This window comes from Eucyclogobius newberryi, unplaced genomic scaffold, assembly GCF_026437365.1.
Source record: "Eucyclogobius newberryi isolate DKJ021-1_F unplaced genomic scaffold, fEucNew1.0.hap1 SCAF_208, whole genome shotgun sequence".
NCBI lineage: Eukaryota > Metazoa > Chordata > Actinopteri > Gobiiformes > Gobiidae > Eucyclogobius > Eucyclogobius newberryi.
Genome location: NW_027315844.1, coordinates 1 through 17,038, shown reverse-complemented (window position 1 = coordinate 17,038; position 17,038 = coordinate 1). Strand labels below are relative to the sequence as shown.

The 17,038-nt window shown below is 46.2% G+C and overlaps 1 protein-coding gene across 3 annotated transcripts in view; it reads right to left on the bottom strand.

Annotated features, from left to right (window-relative positions):
• The window catches only part of LOC140370069 (DNA ligase 3-like), a 40,537-nt gene extending 23,719 nt beyond the window's left edge, over positions 1–16,818 (bottom strand). For 2 of the 3 annotated variants that reach the window (XM_072457004.1, XM_072457005.1), the window contains exons 1-9: positions 16,305–16,818; positions 15,606–15,737; positions 13,967–14,182; positions 12,060–12,211; positions 9,648–9,814; positions 4,664–4,741; positions 1,036–1,204; positions 288–443; positions 30–161 (exon numbers count right to left, since the gene is read on the bottom strand). In XM_072457004.1, the coding sequence (XP_072313105.1) occupies positions 30–161; positions 288–443; positions 1,036–1,204; positions 4,664–4,741; positions 9,648–9,814; positions 12,060–12,211; positions 13,967–14,182; positions 15,606–15,737; positions 16,305–16,812 (1,710 nt within the window). In that variant the 5' untranslated portion in view covers positions 16,813–16,818. The remainder of the gene's footprint in view (positions 1–29; positions 162–287; positions 444–1,035; positions 1,205–4,663; positions 4,742–9,647; positions 9,815–12,059; positions 12,212–13,966; positions 14,183–15,605; positions 15,738–16,304) is intronic. The other variant, XM_072457006.1, reaches the window with a different exon arrangement.
• Positions 16,819–17,038: the final 220 nt, after the last annotated feature.

The following is a 17,038-nucleotide window of genomic DNA, read 5'->3' as shown; positions in this document are numbered from 1 at the left end:
TCCCAAAGGGCAAGGGTTTGAGGTCTTACCTTGTGAACTCCTAAGGTCCCAAAGGGCAGGGGTTTGCTGGTCTTGGTGTCGATCAGCAGCACCTCTGCATCCAGGATCATGCTTTGGCCTCCAGGGAACGCCTTGGGGATGTAGTCTTTGAAATGAGCCACCTGAGGAAAGGGCCATAGTCAGGGTCATGTGCGAAAACCCAAGGGCTCAATATTAGAGTAAACATTGCTAAGCATGAACAATATTGACAAAAATGAACATGTTTGTGGTAGTTTCATCCTTCAGACCTTGTGTGGGAGGACGGGCTTGAGGCTGCGGCTGAAGTAGCTGAAGGTGTCTCCGCTCTTGTGCACCTGGACTCTCTCCCCGTCGTACTTGATCTCAGAGTACATGCCGTTTGGACACTTCTTCATGGCATACTCCACAGACTTGCACGCCTCGGCCTAAAATACACAAGGTCATCACGAGTGAGACCAGGAATGTGTCGGCGAACTCCAAAGCATTCGAGGACATGAGGGTGGATTAGAAGACGTCATGAATAATGGCATCGCTCTCAGACTCAATCAAAAAATATTTATTTAGCTTTAATCTTCGGGCTAAAAATATTTTCAGGCTGCCAATCCGCACCATCATCCCATCCCACCTCCACCAACACCAGATTTACACTAGACAAAGTGGGTGAAGTGTCTTGCCCAAGAACTGACCCCTCTGGTTTGAGGCTGTGGGGCTGAAACGTGGGACTTGACCCTGCCTCCCCTCATTTACGTTTACTTTTCACGATACAATAAAAAATTCGTGAGATGAAAATTTTAGTCCTGGATTTAGTCATTACAACTACCTTTTGTTTATCATTTATTGAGTCGAACGTAACCCTTTATCCCTGACAATAAACCAGATCTGAACATCTGACAGATGACCGTTTGAAAGGCAACATTTCAAATAGAATGTTCGGCTGCCCTCCTCCTTATATCAAACTGGGCTCAGCAGAATGTTATCCGGACATATTGCAGTTAAAAAAGTGGACGTCTGCCTTACCAACATGGGCTGCACAGGGGTCATGAGCGAGGCCTCCACGGTCAGCAGCTTCCTCGGACCAGAGCCGGTGGACGCCTCCTGCTGGTTTCTCAGGACGCGCTCGATCACATCTCCCAGGTTTCTTGAAGCCTTGAACGCATCGTACGCATTTGGGTCCACAGCGTCCAGACTGCAAAGGAAACACAGGCAGAACTGCAGCTTATGCTCAGGACTTGTGAGAGTGGCAAAAATATTTGTTTTATTACTTTTTACTTTGTATATTCTGAATCATATTTTTCCTTCATCTTCCCACTTTTATGTAGATGACACTTGTATTGCGCTGTACCCACTGCTCAAGAGGCTTACATTGTTATATATTCTATATTTTTCAAACTGCACTAATAAATCTACAACTAGTCTTAAACGATGCACTCCCCACAATATTGACTCTAATAATCATATCTGGTAATATCCAAGTAATAATCACAATGAAAAAGTCCCACATTATAAGTAAGTTACTGTTCCAATCAGAAAAGGTTTATTGCCATTGTCCGTGTACAAAATTCACAGACTAGGATCTTGCTTTGGTCATTTGGAACATAATGGTGAACAATAATAAAACTAAGATGTATCAAATCAAATTAGGTATGCATTAAAGCAAAACAAGCAAATAAAGTTTACTCAGAAGATAGAAATAGACTAAGTACTACTGTAGACCTAAAGTCTCTGGATGTTGTGGGACTGTCTTGGCTGGCACGTCTCTGCAACATCGCGTGGCGGTCGGGGACAGTGCCCTGGACTGGCAGACCGGGGTGGTGGTCCCTCTGTTCAAGAAGGGGGACCGGAGGGTGTGTTCCAACTACAGAGGGATCACACTCCTCAGCCTCCCGGGTAAGGTCTATTCCAAGGTACTGGAGAGGAGAATCCGACCGATAGTCAAACCTCAGATTCAGGAGGAGCAGAGTGGTTTTGGTCCCGGTCGTGGAACACTGGACCAGCTCTAGACTCTCCATCGGGTGCTCGAGGGTTCATGGGAGTTTGCCCAACCAGTCCACATGTGCTTTGTAGATCTGGAGAAGGCTTTCGACCGTGTCCCTCAGGGTGTCCTTTGGGGGGTGCTCCGGGAGTACGGGGTCCGGGGCCCTTTGCTCAGGGCTGTCCGGTCCCTTTATGACTGGAGCAGGAGCTGTGTTCATTGCCGGCAGTAAGTCAGACCTGTTCCCAGTGCGTGTTGGACTCCGCCAGGGCTGCCCTTTGTCACCGGTTCTGTTCATAATTTGTATGGACAGAATTTCTAGGCGCAGTTAGGGGTCGGGGACCAAAGGATCTCATCTCTGCTGTTTGCAGACGATGTTGTCCTGATGGCTCCATCAAACCCAGACTTGCAGCTGCACTGGGACGGTTTGCAGCCGAGTGTCAAGCGGCTGGGATGAAAATCAGCTCCTCCAAATCCGAGGCCATGGTTCTCGACCGGGGAAAGGTGTCTTGCCCTCTTCAGGTGGGTGGGGAGTCCTTGTCCCAAGTGGAGGAGTTCAAGTATCTCGGGGTCTTGTTCACGGGTGAGGGAAGGATGGAGCGTGAGATTGACAGTTGGATTGGTGCAGCAGCAGCAGTGATGCAGTCGCTGAGTGGATTTATAAAGCTATATTGTCTAAACTTTCATCGTATCTCACTTCTCTGAGTCTAATGACCCTCACTAGAGCCTACACTCAAAAAGATGGATGAGTGGGTTAGCAAGGTAACTAAGAAGAAGATAAGAAGACAGCACAGAAGACACGCTAATATCATCCCAGAGTGGGATAAATATTAGAGAATGGCTCGTGGATAAAAGTCGAAACCTCTGTTTCAGAAACAGGGTCCAGATTACGACAGTTGAATCTTTTTCTTCCATTGAAAGTGTTGGAACATAGAGTAGTATATCATATACTTCATGTGCAGTACAGACAGAAAGTCTGGACACACACCGCAGAGTGAGGGCAAAAGGGCCTAAAAGTACTAAGCATCTCTGGGAACTCCTTCAAGACTGATGGAATACCTCCTTCAAGACTGTTGGAAGACCTCCTTCAAGACTGATGGAGGACCTCCTTCAAGACTGACCGATGGAAGACCTCCTTCAAGACTGACCGATGGAAGACCTCCTTCAAGACTGTTGGAAGACCTCCTTCAAAACTGTTGGAAGACCTCCTTCAAGACTGTTGGAAGACCTTCTTCAAGACTGATGGAAGACCTTCTTCAAGACTGATGGAGGACCTCCTTCAAGACTGATGGAGGACCTCCTTCAAGACTGATGGAAGACCTCCTTCAAGACTGTTGGAAGACCTCCTTCAAGACTGATGGAAGACCTCCTTCAAGACTGATGGAAGACCTCCTTCAAGACTGATGGAAGACCTCCTTCAAGACTGATGGAAGACCTCCTTCAAGACTGTTGGATGACCTCCTTCAAGACTGTTGGAAGACCTCCTTCAAGACTGTTGGAAGACCTCCTTCAAGACTAACTGTTGGAATACCTCCTTCAAGACTGATGGAAGACCTCCTTCAAGACTGTTGGAAGACCTCCTTCAAAACTGTTGGAAGACCTCCTTCAAGACTGTTGGAAGACCTTCTTCAAGACTGATGGAAGACCTTCTTCAAGACTGATGGAGGACCTCCTTCAAGACTGATGGAGGACCTCCTTCAAGACTGATGGAAGACCTCCTTCAAGACTGTTGGAAGACCTCCTTCAAGACTGATGGAAGACCTCCTTCAAGACTGATGGAAGACCTCCTTCAAGACTGATGGAAGACCTCCTTCAAGACTGATGGAAGACCTCCTTCAAGACTGTTGGATGACCTCCTTCAAGACTGTTGGAAGACCTCCTTCAAGACTGTTGGAAGACCTCCTTCAAGACTAACTGTTGGAATACCTCCTTCAAGACTGATGGAAGACCTCCTTCAAGACTGTTGGAAGACCTCCTTCAAGACTGATGGAAGACCTCCTTCAAGACTGTTGGAAGACCTCCTTCAAGACTGTTGGAAGACCTCCTTCAAGACTGTTGGAAGACCTCCTTCAAGACTGTTGGAAGACCTCCATCAAGACTGATGGAAGACCTCCTTTAAGAATGATGGAAGACCTCCTTTAAGAATGATGGAAGACCTCCTTCAAGACTGATGGATGACCTCCTTCAAGACTGTTGGAAGACCTCCTTCAAGACTGTTGGAAGACCTCCTTCAAGACTGATGGAAGACCTCCTTTAAGAACGATGGAAGACCTCCTTCAAGACTGTTGGAAGACCATTCCAGGTGACTACCTCTTGAAGCTCATCAAGAGAATGCCAAGAGTGTGTGAAGCAGTAATCAAAGCTAAAGGTGGATACTTTGAAGAACCTAGAATATAAGACATATTTTCAGATGTTTCAAGCTTTTTTTAAGTATTTAATTCCACATGTCTTAATTCATAGTTTTGATGCCTTCAGTGTGAATCTACAATTTTTATAGTCATGAAAATAAAGAAAACTCTTTGAATGAGAAGGTGTGTCCAAACCTTTGGCCTGTCCTGTACATTTCATTATATTAATTGTTTTAAACGAATGCAATAGAAAGATTGCAAAAAAAAGTCTTTGAAAAGTAGAAAGTACAGACGTGGTGTTAGTGGGTGGAGGGTCGACACTTACACATGTTTTGCTCCGGCGTTCATCTTCAGATCATGTTTGATCAGGCGGATGATGCACTTCAGGTCATTGCTGGTGCACCTGTGAGTACACAAAAGAGCAGTGGTCAGAAGAGCAGTGGTCAGAAGAGCAGTGGTCAGAGAAGACGGAACAACGCCTCAAACAGAATCTGTGTCTAAAGCAGTGGTTCTTAACCTAGGTTGGGGTTCGGTCAATCTCAGGGGATCGGCGGAGGTCAAGACCCACATCTTGACCTCAGATTCGTGATGACACGCCCCGCTTGGCCTATCTGTGCTGCAGGGAATTTGGTGCGCTCAGTAGTCGACTTGTGACTGTCATCAGGGTACGTCCTGTGATTTCTTTCTTAATATTTCAGACTCAGGCCGCGAAATAGACGGGGGCCCGGGGCCTGCAAGCAGTCAAATCTCCGGCGGGCCCACGGTTTGAATTAGGAGGGGGCCCGCCGTGCCCCTGTATCTAAATTCCTCGGAAAAAATCAAGATTTAACTAGTAATTTGTCCATATTCGGGGCATTTTCATTGCTTAAGTTTCGTTTTGACAGACATGCCCACTTTGCAGTCTTCTCGCTTCTCATTGGCCGAGCGGTGTCCGTGATCTAATTCTCGATGAAAGCGGGCATCTGATTGGCCGCTGCGTTCGTCTCCGGTCTAATTTTGCCCTTATATCTGGGCTAAGACACGGCACCAGCCTGGCCCCAAAAGTGCCAAAAGGTCAGCCTCTGGGGCCATTTTCCTTGTCCTTTTCTATAGCTACTATACTATAATATAAGGCCGTGGCTGCAGAGCCGCGGCGCGGTCAAATAACCCAGCAATTTCAGGAGCCTGACCCTAACCATAACCCTAACCCGGCGCGGTCTAACCCGGCGCGGTCAAATAGCGCAGCAGTTTCAGAAGCCTGACCCTGACCGTAACCCTAACCCGGCGCGGTCTAACCCGGCGCGGTCAAATAGCGCAGCAGTTTCAGGAGCCTGACCCTGACCCTAACCGTAACCCTAACCCGGCGCGGTCAAATAGCGCAGCAGTTTCAGGAGCCGCGGCACAAAAAAACAATGCAGTTTTGGCCGCGCGCCGTGGCTCTGTAGACACTCCCATAATATAATATCTTTGCAATCCTTTTCGAGGATGCTGGACATAAAAATGAAGAAAAGGAACAGACTTTGTGGTGAAAATGACAGAGTGGCACATTTCTGAACTGGTCTCTGAAAGGCAACAGCACAAGTCACTGATTTGCAGCAAATATTCAATAGTTTTTGTTTTTGTGTGAAAATGTTGTTCTTTGAACACAGTGATGTTGATGCACGGTTCATTTTGTGCACCAGTAAAATATATACCTATGTTTTGAATTGTAAGAAATCATATTTTGTTTTTCCAATTAAGGCCTTAGTTATTTTATTACATGGTTTACGGATCCGCCGCACTTAGATGATTGATATATACAATATAAATTAAATAAATTATTATTATTTTTTTTATAAAGTACCGCCGACAAAGCAAAATAGCTTTGTATAAAGCCGTATAAAGTCAAAAGACAAGAGCGCGTGAAGCAATTTCTTGCCAAACTCCTGCGGGAGTCTGTGACGGAGCGGGTCTGTCCCTGCGCGGCCACGGCGAGAGCGCGTGCGCCCATCTCTCTGTCTGCTTCGTGCCTTTATATCGCAATAGAGCTGGGTTTCGATTCAAATTTCAAGAATCGATTCAATTCCGATTTTTACGTTTCAAAATCAATTTTTTCCGATTTTCTCAGATTCCATCCGATTCTATCCGATTTCGATCTAATTTCCGATTCGACACGATTTCGATTCGATCCGGGGGTTAATGTTATTAAAAATGAAAAATGTGTTCGAACCGTTTCCTTCACTTCATGACTGTGTAGAGAAGCAACATATTAAAACTAGTATTATATCAATATTAAACAGTAAATCTTACAAGTATTGGTAGTTACTGATGTCTGGAAGACTAATGAAAAGGTTAAGGGTCAATCTACCTTCAATAAAGATAATTCAGGACAATAAATGGAGGACATCATTGAGGTGACGACATCTGCAAGAGTGGATTCTACTGGGACACTAACCAGTGCATTATTATTATGCTTGAAAATAATTAAGAATTCACCCAAAAGCGGTTGCTACCGAAAGCATTTTTATTTTAAAACTGCTCACACTGCCAGTGCTGAAACAGGAAGTATAAAATGTAAACGTTAAAAAAATAATAATAATAATATATATATATATATTTTTTTTTTTTAAATCGATCTTTGGATGTACGAATCGATAATCGGTCATTAATATGCGAATCTATTAAAAATCGGAAAATCGATTTTTTAACCCAACTCTATCGCAAATACACATTTTAAACCCGTTTACCACATTTTCTTCAGCGCGTTTTGCCGTGACTGGGTGGGGGAGGGCGCACACTTAAGCGTCAGTTCTGTCTGTCTAAAACACGCTAAATCTACTGTTACACGCTCCTGTGCGCCGCGTCTCTCCCCCCCTCCTCCCGTGGTGCGTTTTGGGCAAACCCGGAAGAAAACATCTTTTGAAATTATATTTATATTCCGCCTGCCAGTGCAATATATTTCATTTAAAAATCCGTAAACCAAGTAATAAAATAACTGCGGCCTAAAGGGGCTTCCACACCGCGGCGGCCGAAGCGTCCAGTTTACATTCAAAGTCTATAGTAAACACGCGTCGAGCACGTAGTGCGTTATCCGCGGCGCTATTTCTTTGTTTTTGCGGCGCGATTGGTGCGTTTTCTTACGCTCTCGACGCTTTGAGCGCGCGTATGAGGCCGAGGCGAGGCGACGAAAGCGGCTTACGCGACGCGTTCAGATGTGTTGAGGTCTCTGCAGCTGAAGTGTAGCAGCCGCCGCAGCAGCCAATCAGAGCTGACGCTCCAGTTACGTACGTACGCATTTCCCCTCGCATTTCCGGTATTCCCCGTGGAATTCCCCAAGAAGCGCCACTTTTTCCTTGCTCGTCAACAATGGCAGACGGAAGTCTGATTGTGGCCGTGTGTGGGAGAAAGGAGCTGTACGATGTATTCACGGTGGAAAACAGAGACAGAAATAAGCCCGGCGCCTCCGTGTGAGGGTTTTGAAAACCAAAAACTTGAAAATAACACTCTCGATATCCGCCATTTTACACAATGAAAGGCCACAGGACAACACCTCTACTGCGCATGTGCGCAGACAGCTCGAGCGCGCCGTACGCGCGCCTGTGTACAGTGGCCGGGGCGTCGAGAGCGCGCGTCCGGAGCGTAAACCTTTCAAATGTACACGCGCTCAAATTCTGCGTCGGGCGCGATTATGCGTCTGCGGTGTGTACGTAGCTTTAGAAGTGTTTGGTGAATGCGCTTATGAAACTGGTGGGTTCAGTACCGCCAAAAAGGTTAAGAACCACTGCTCTTAAGTCACTGTCAATCAATCCCTAGAATCAAAATCAGATCCAAACATGTTCAATGTTATACCACCACCCGCAACCCCACCAACCCCACCACCAGCAGCACCACCACCTCCAGCAGCACCACCACCTCCAGCAGCACCACCACCTCCGGCAGCACCACCACCACCAGCAGCACCACCACCTCCAGCAGCACCACCACCCGCAACCCCACCACCAGCAGCACCACCACCTCCAGCAGCACCACCACCACCAGCAGCACCACCACCTCCAGCAGCACCACCACCTCCAGCAGCACCACCACCTCCAGCAGCACCACCACCCGCAACCCCACCAACCCCACCACCAGCAGCACCACCACCTCCAGCAGCACCACCACCACCAGCAGCACCACCACCCGCAACCCCACCAACCCCACCACCACCACCTCCAGCAGCACCACCACCTCCAGCAGCACCACCACCACCAGCAGCACCACCACCACCAGCAGCACCACCACCTCCAGCAGCACCACCACCTCCAGCAGCACCACCACCACCAGCAGCACCACCACCTCCAGCAGCAGCACCACCACCCGCAACCCCACCACCAGCAGCACCACCACCTCCAGCAGCACCACCACCTCCAGCAGCACCACCACCTCCAGCAGCAGCACCACCACCACCAGCAGCACCACCACCTCCAGCAGCAGCACCACCACCCGCAACCCCACCAACCCCACCACCAGCAGCACCACCACCTCCGGCAGCACCACCACCTCCGGCAGCACCACCACCACCAGCAGCACCACCACCTCCAGCAGCACCACCACCCGCAACCCCACCACCAGCAGCACCACCACCTCCAGCAGCACCACCACCACCAGCAGCAGCACCACCACCTCCAGCAGCACCACCACCTCCAGCAGCACCACCACCTCCAGCAGCACCACCACCCGCAGCACCACCACCCGCAACCCCACCAACCCCACCACCAGCAGCACCACCACCTCCAGCAGCACCACCACCACCAGCAGCACCACCACCTCCAGCAGCAGCACCACCACCCGCAACCCCACCAACCCCACCACCAGCAGCACCACCACCACCAGCAGCACCACCACCTCCACCAGCAGCACCACCACCCGCAACCCCACCACCACCACCAGCAGCACCACTACCACCAGCACCACCAGCCGCACGACCCACCACCAGCAGCACCACCACGAGTCGCAACCCCACCAACACCACCACCTCCAGCACCACCACCACCTCCAGCAGCACCACCAGTCGCAACCCCACCAACACCACCACCTCCAGCAGCACCACCAGTCGTAACCCCACCAACACCAACACCCCCACCTCCAGCACCACCTCCAGCACCACCACCAGTCGCAACCCCACCACCCCCACCTCCATTAGCACCACCACCTCCATTAGCACAACCCACCACCCGCAACCCCAACAACCCCACCAACACCACCACCACCAGCAGCACCACCAGCACCACCAGCAGCACCACCAGCCGCACGACCCACCACCAGCAGCACCACGAGTCGTAACCCCACCACCACCGTTCCGGATGCATTACTTTTTGGCGATGTCCTCCAGTTCGCTCTGCTGCTCGTCCTCCTTGGTGAGCTGGGCCAGGCGAGTCAGAGAGGCGTCCACTTCCTGGAGGGTCAGCAGGCTTTTGGCAGAAGGAGGAAAGGACTTACTGTCCTCAAAGAACATCCTGACGGTCTCCGACACATCGCCCTGGACCAGCGTGGACACAGAGACACCAGGAGTCAGCAGGACAGAATGAGCGTTTATATCTGGCCATTGTAACACTACAGGACATTTTCAACATTAAACAGATATAAAATAGAAGTAATGAAGAAAGCCCACTTATGTTTTCGGTTTAAATCCTCATCGCAAAATTCTAATCCATCTTTAACAAATCAAATGATTAAAGATTCAATTAGCTTGAAAACAAAAAAATATATTTTTGATGTGTTTAATCAGAACTTTGCTGACGCTGGAAATATCTTTGATGCTGCAGCCCCATGTGTTGTTATTTCACAAATACATGAGAATAGAGCTGATGATCAAGTATTCTCCCTTAAGCCCTTTACACAGTATCAAGTATGAAGTACACAGTATGAAGTATGAAATACACAGTATGAAATATGTTTCTGTCTATAGATACAAAAAAAGTCCACTGGAGCCGACACCCTCGAACATAGGTTACTTTTGTCATCAGCCCCACTAATAGTAAATAGTTTAACTCGTCTTTTTAAGGATGCGTACCGGTACCGGATCTTGACTTGTAAAAACGTTTTGGTTCAGGTCCAAAAAAAATCCCTACTCACAATTCACACTGAAAGTATTCTTCACTGCTTTTGTTGTCCCTTTGCAAAAAGGAGACCAGAATAATTATTTGAATAATTTCCGTCCAATCTCAAAACTATCCTTTAAGACAAAACTCTTGAGAATCTCATAAGAACCAGGTGCTTTCTCAACAAAATATTCCATTTTAAATATCTACAGTCTGGATTTAGACCAGGACATAGCTCTATCACAGCTGCTGCTACAGTTATACATGATATTTCTGTTGCATTGGATAATCATGAAGAATGTGCTGCTGTTTCTGTTGATCTGTCAAAGGCCTTTGATCCGGTGGATCACTGGATTCTCTTGGATCACTGGATTCTCTTGGATCACTGGATTCTCTTGGATCACTGGATTCTCTTGGATCACTGGATGTTTTTGGGTTCGATACAAATTCTATAAAATGGTTTGCAGATTATCTCACAAAAGAGCTCAAGCTGTTTCTGCTGATGCTTTCAATCTGAATTTTCTTAAATTAAATAAAGGAGTTCCTCAAGGCTCTGTCCTTGGACTACTGTTATTTACAATTTACATAAACTAAATTGGGCATAACCTAAAACACAGTATTATCCACTTGTGCAGATGATGAGGGTCTGTATGTTAGAGCGCCCCCTGCTGCACAAGTGATACTACAATAATACAAATACTTGTATCTGGATCGATGATAAACTCAACAAACACAAGAGCCACAAATCATCTTAAAGCCAGATTGTCATTCTTCTTTGTGTAGAAAACAGTTCATCAGGGCCACATTTCTCTCAGCTCTAGATGATGCACGACCCACCACGCTATATATATATTAGTAACACAGTTGAGCCATTTTCATCATTTTCATTATTTAAGAGCAGATTGAATTGAATCGAATCATGATTAATCGATTCAGGACGCTATGAATCGAATTCGAATCGATTTAGGAAATTGGCCTTGATACCCAGCCCTAGTGTCAGTTCAGGTGAACAGAGAACTACACAGACGTGGAAATGTTAGTTAGAACATTTAAAAGTTTTTTTAGATCTTGAGAAGTTTATTTTGTTATAAAGTCAAATGTTTATCTCTGTAGAACTGTAGATCAACACTGAAGTTGTGATGACATAAACTGAAGCACAGTGTTGGTGAAATTACACTTGTTTTTCTAAATACATTTCAGTTTATGAGAACAAACATTTTGTAATTTTTTTTAATCGATCCAGTAATTGCTTCAATACACCGTAGGCTACATAAAGCTATTTATTTCTTATATTTTTAATAGTTTTATGTTTTATGTTATGTTCGGCCTGCGACCCAGCCTGAGCGTCCAAATTCGGCCCGCGGCCCAAAATGAGTTTGACACCCCTGCTCTAGATGATCGAAACGACCTTAAAAACATTTTCTCTATGATTGTGAAATCGAATTTCCTGATGTATTGTACAGTACTTGGTGTGAGAGGGAGAAAAGAGCTGTAATGTGTCCATATCTCTACATAAACTGCTGCTGGAGAAACATTTCAGTGTGAAAATTATGAGAAAAATAAGAGAAGGGTGTTACACTTTTCCTTTGGCCAGCCAAGACAGAATGCTTTACAGTACTTTTCCAAAGAAAGTTCACTCACTGATCAGACAGAGTAGGAGGGACCGGCTCATCCGACACTTACCTGCTCCAGGTCACGCACCATGTCGTCCTGGTTACACCTGAAGATGCGGCAGAAGAGCTTGACGATCTGTTTGTCGTTGAGGTTGTACACACTCTTCACCACTCCAGGCAGCAGCAGCTTCACCGTCAGGAACAGGTCTCCATGGAACTTATCTGTGCACAAACAAGATACAATACATCACTATATTCAGCCCAGTACGATGCAGGACCATCCGGGGTAAAGGGCCCTGCCCTGCCAGTTTAAGCTATGGGACTTTTTTCCATTCGAAGATTTGATGTGAATAATAACACCAATATGCTTTTTTCAACTAAATGTACATAGGTTAAATTTACAAAATTTTCAAAAACATTTTTGTAAAAATAAAAGAGGGGACTAGTTCCTTCTAGGGCTGCTCCTAGAGGAAAAGAGAGCAATCTGTGATATGGGGGTCAAGTACAACGATATTTTACTGTCACTCAAATGTATATAGATTTATTTTATGGCCGTGGCTGCAGAGCCGCGGCCCGCGGTCAAATGGCCGCGCAGTTTCAGGAACAGCGGGACTTCTCTTATAGCGTCATGGCTAACCCTAACCCTAACCCTATCCCTAACCTTAACCTTAAAGGCGGTATGGACAATTTTTCGGCGATTTGAGAACGCAGGCGGAAGTGCACATGCGCACTCCCCGTGCACATGCCAATCCCCCGTGTGGACTGATACAACACACACGTGCGTTTGTTTATTAGCGCAATGGAGCGCATCGCATCTCTTGTCTCCCGTAGATTTCTGTCCACTTCTGCGTCAGCTCGAACGAAAATGAAGACGTCTTTCTCCGTCTTCATTTTGCCCCGTACACTGAGGGAACTATATTATGATAGATCCATGCGCTTAGGCACGCTGAAACGTGGGGACAAGCCTGAGGCGGCTGCAGGTGAGCGATAGGTGCGTTTTATGATTGATACTTGGCAGGACAAATGATTTATCCACGCCACGAGGAAATATGATAAAAAAAAATTAAGATAAGATAAGATAATCCTTTATTGTCCACACATGGGGAAATTTCATTGATACAACGCAGTAGATACAGAGGAAAAGGACAGATCACAGAATATAGGAAGTTTAAAAAACACTCTCAATAGAAGAACTCTTATAAACAAAAACTCCTATAGACAAAACCTCCCATTTCCCAACAAGGGATGGAGGGGAAAAATTAGGATGTCCGCCGGGATAACGTGACGATCTCCGGGTAAGACGATGGTTTTCCGCAGTTTCATGAGTTCCTCCTTTGTATAAACGCACCGGCGCCGATCCATACGGCGGCTGTGGCCGAGGAGCGCGGTGGGGCCGGGGGGGCTAGCTCAAAGCTAGCGCACATCACGACGACACAACGAAAAACACTCAATAATCCAGCCGAACAAGTCGAAACAAGTTGAATTGAGCGATTCCAGCGCGTGTCCCGATTAACCCGGCGCGGTCTAAAACGGCGCTAAACCGCGGTCAAATAGCGGCGCAGTTTCAGGAGCCGGCACAAAAATAACATGGCAGTTTCGGCCGCGCGCCGCGGCACTGCAGACACTCCCTTCTTTTATATCAGATTTTTAATTACATTTTTTTTAGTCTTATAGGCCATATTTTTTGAATATTTGATTTATTTGCACTATAATTAGTATTAAAACATGTTTTTATCATTAATTTGATATAATATGATGCGACGTGTCTGATTGGTCAAAAGTCAAAACAAGCCCATCTGTGCAACAAATGAATGATTAATACATTAAATAATTACAAATGAAGACGCAACTGTGTGATATTCTTATTGCACGCTCCACGCTTCAATATATTGTGCAGCTCTAGCTCCCCCTGATTGTTAAATTCTGCATGTTACACATAACATGCACGTGGTGGTGTGAAGTGGCAGCGTCCCGTACCTCCTCCTGAGCCCTTCCTGAGAAACCGCTCGATGATCTGAGTCTTGGCGTTGTAGCTGGTGTTCTCGGCCACAAGGGCACACAGTTTGCGGAACTCTCGGAGGAGGCAGTCCTTGTGGGTGGGGTCACACAGCTGAGCTGACAGAGCACTGCCCTGAGCCGAGGGGGCGGAGCTAGAGGGCCCCGGGCTGCTGGACGAGGGGCCCGCTTTGGCTGCTTCACGGGGCACAAGACAATTCATAATGAATTACACTGACATGGATCATTCGCTACAGATGTCACTGTGGAACTGCAACTGCAACACAGTGTGGAAGTGTCGCTGAGCAGAACATGTGTCACAGCAACAAAGAACAAAGGCCTAAGACTCAGAACATTATGTGTTATATCTTTGTTCAGGTTGATCAGAGCAAGCTTTTCTTACAGAGAGACGACACTCTGAAATACTACTTAACTACCACTGGTGATATAGAAAAAATGTGTCTGTATTATTTTGTTGTGTGTTGATATTTTCTTTCACCGTCTTTAAGTTTTCACTGCGCAAAAGGAGTGTTGACACATAAACACGAGTGTGAAGTCCTTTTTGTGAAGATAAACCAGGGTAACAACGGCATGCAATTGTAGAAAAAGATTCAGTTGTTTCATCTGGACTCTGATACTTTTAGACTCTGATCCAAGAGTCATTCTCAATTAGCGAATCAAGACCGGGAACTCAGATATTTATCCTGCCCTGGGTAGGCCCCGCCCATCAGGCGGGACCTCCTGATAAAAGGTGTTATTGGTTTCACTTGAAACTAACCCTCTTTGTTTACAATCAAATTAGCCTCTTTGTTCACAATCAGACCTTTCAATGGGCCATCAGCCTCCTATTGTCCCCCACTCACCTATCGTCTTTTCTACAATGGAACACTCCTGGACGAATGAGGGATTAAACAAACAGCATGTAATGTTTCCACTTGCACCTATCACTTATCCCCGCCCACTTACTCTGGACAACATTATACATCAACAGCCGCTGCTCGCTACAGTAAAGAGCCATGGCAGCAGCATTGTTCTGTTCGATGTCACGTGCTTTTAGATCACTCAATACCAGACAAAAGCAAGACATTTCTTTAGACTACAGTGGCCCAGAAGTGCAAAACAAATCTACATCCAAGTCAAAAAATGAATGCAACAAATCAAAGCAAATTCACAAAACAGACAAAATATTTTTGAAGTGGAAAATGTGTGATCAACACGCTAAGACTGGATCTAGTCCTAATGTACACGCGTACATTGGCATTATCCAATATTTTAACAAACATAGAATCATTTTAACAAAAGGGAGTCATTCCAGCCAGAACTGACTCTGTGGACCTTTTTTAAACATGTTGTCCACATTTTGTTTAAATGTTGTTTGCATTTCTATTAAAATGCTTCAGTTTTGTTTAAATATTTCCTGCTTTTGTAAAAACATGTTGTGAAAATGTTCAGATTTTTTGTATAAATGTTTAGACTGGAAGCCCGCCCCCTTCTACGTAATTATTTTACATTTATTCCATTATGGGCGGGGCCGTGCCACGGGGCGGGGCACTTTCGGGCCACCATAATAGCCAGAGTTCTGGAGCACTTTGATGCTGATGAGGAGGACAGAGTAACTTACCAGTGAAGCCAGAGAACTTTCGTGGGGCGTTGGTGGTCGGGTCAGCGGGAGGAGGAGACGTGAGCTTACCACTGGTGTTCAGCTTGGACTGGACCTTCTTCTTTGGACTGGCATTGATTTTAGTCAACAAGTCTGAAAAACAAAATAATACATATTCCTTTGAAGAACAAGAATGTTTTCAATGATGATCATTCAGTCAGTCTCACCGCAGCTCTGCTTCCATTCAAACTGGACCACACCCTTTTATTCACATGTTTCTGTGAGTTCCATGAGTCCTTTTGTTGAGGAATTTAATTAATATATATATATATATATATATATATATATATGTTATGTAATGGCAGGGGGAGATAAAGGACACTTCAACTCTCCTCACTACAATTCATTTCCTCAACAAATGGACACGTGTGCTCCATAGTCTGTATAATTGTATATAAATGAGAGCGTTGCTGCAGTGAGACGTTTCTCTGCTTTTCTACTCTGCACTGGAGTTTCATTTTTTAGATGCCAGATACAAACTAAATATTTAGCAGAGTTGTACTGAGTTGACTTTTAGATTTGCCATTTCACATGTGAGTTGTGTTTGGAGCTCTTACAAGAGAAAAGTGACCATTTTGACAGTGCTAACCTTCTGAATGTGGCGATATCCGCATCATCTCTATAGTTTAGTGGTTGATGTGAAATGCCAGCCTCCCTCACCTGCCACATGTTTATTGATGACCTCTTTGTCCTCGTCCTGCAGCTCCTCCCAGCCCTCCAAGTCTGTGATGTCCTCGATCTTCTTGGTGGTGGCCCTGGCTCTCTCCAGTTTCTCAAAAATGCACTTGACGTGATACCATTCCTTCATGTCGCCCGCCGACTCGCTGAAAGGGTTCGGCACAACCTTTCCGATGCGCACGACCTCCTTGGCAATTTTATCTTTACATTTTTTACAACCTGCAGTGCCCCGCTTGGCGTACTCCACGATGAACCTCTGCTCGGACATGATGGACACACTGGACACACTGGACAGGCTGTTTGGGGGTGAGATGAATCTAGTCCAAAGCTGAGATGAAGCTAACACATGCAGAGGGTGAACGTGGCTCTGGAGGAATAACAACCAAAAAACTGGTGGTTTGTTTAAGGCTAAATGTCGCCTCAGGAATGTGCCACGAGAGGAAAAAGTAAAAGCTCTAAAAGTCTGTGAAATCAGTCTGCTACTCAGCATCCAGGAAGACCAAGAGGTGAATGGAAACCTACAAAAAATGAGAGTCAAAATCAAATAAAAATAATAATATCCATGTTGACAATTCTTCTGTAAAATATCAATTGAATAAAGTTGCGCTAGGGATGGAGTTTTTAAAATGGGAGTGTCTGCAGAGCCGCGGCGAGCGGCCAAAACTGCCATGTTATTTTTGTGCCGGCCACGCGCCGCGGCTCCTGAAACTGCGCCG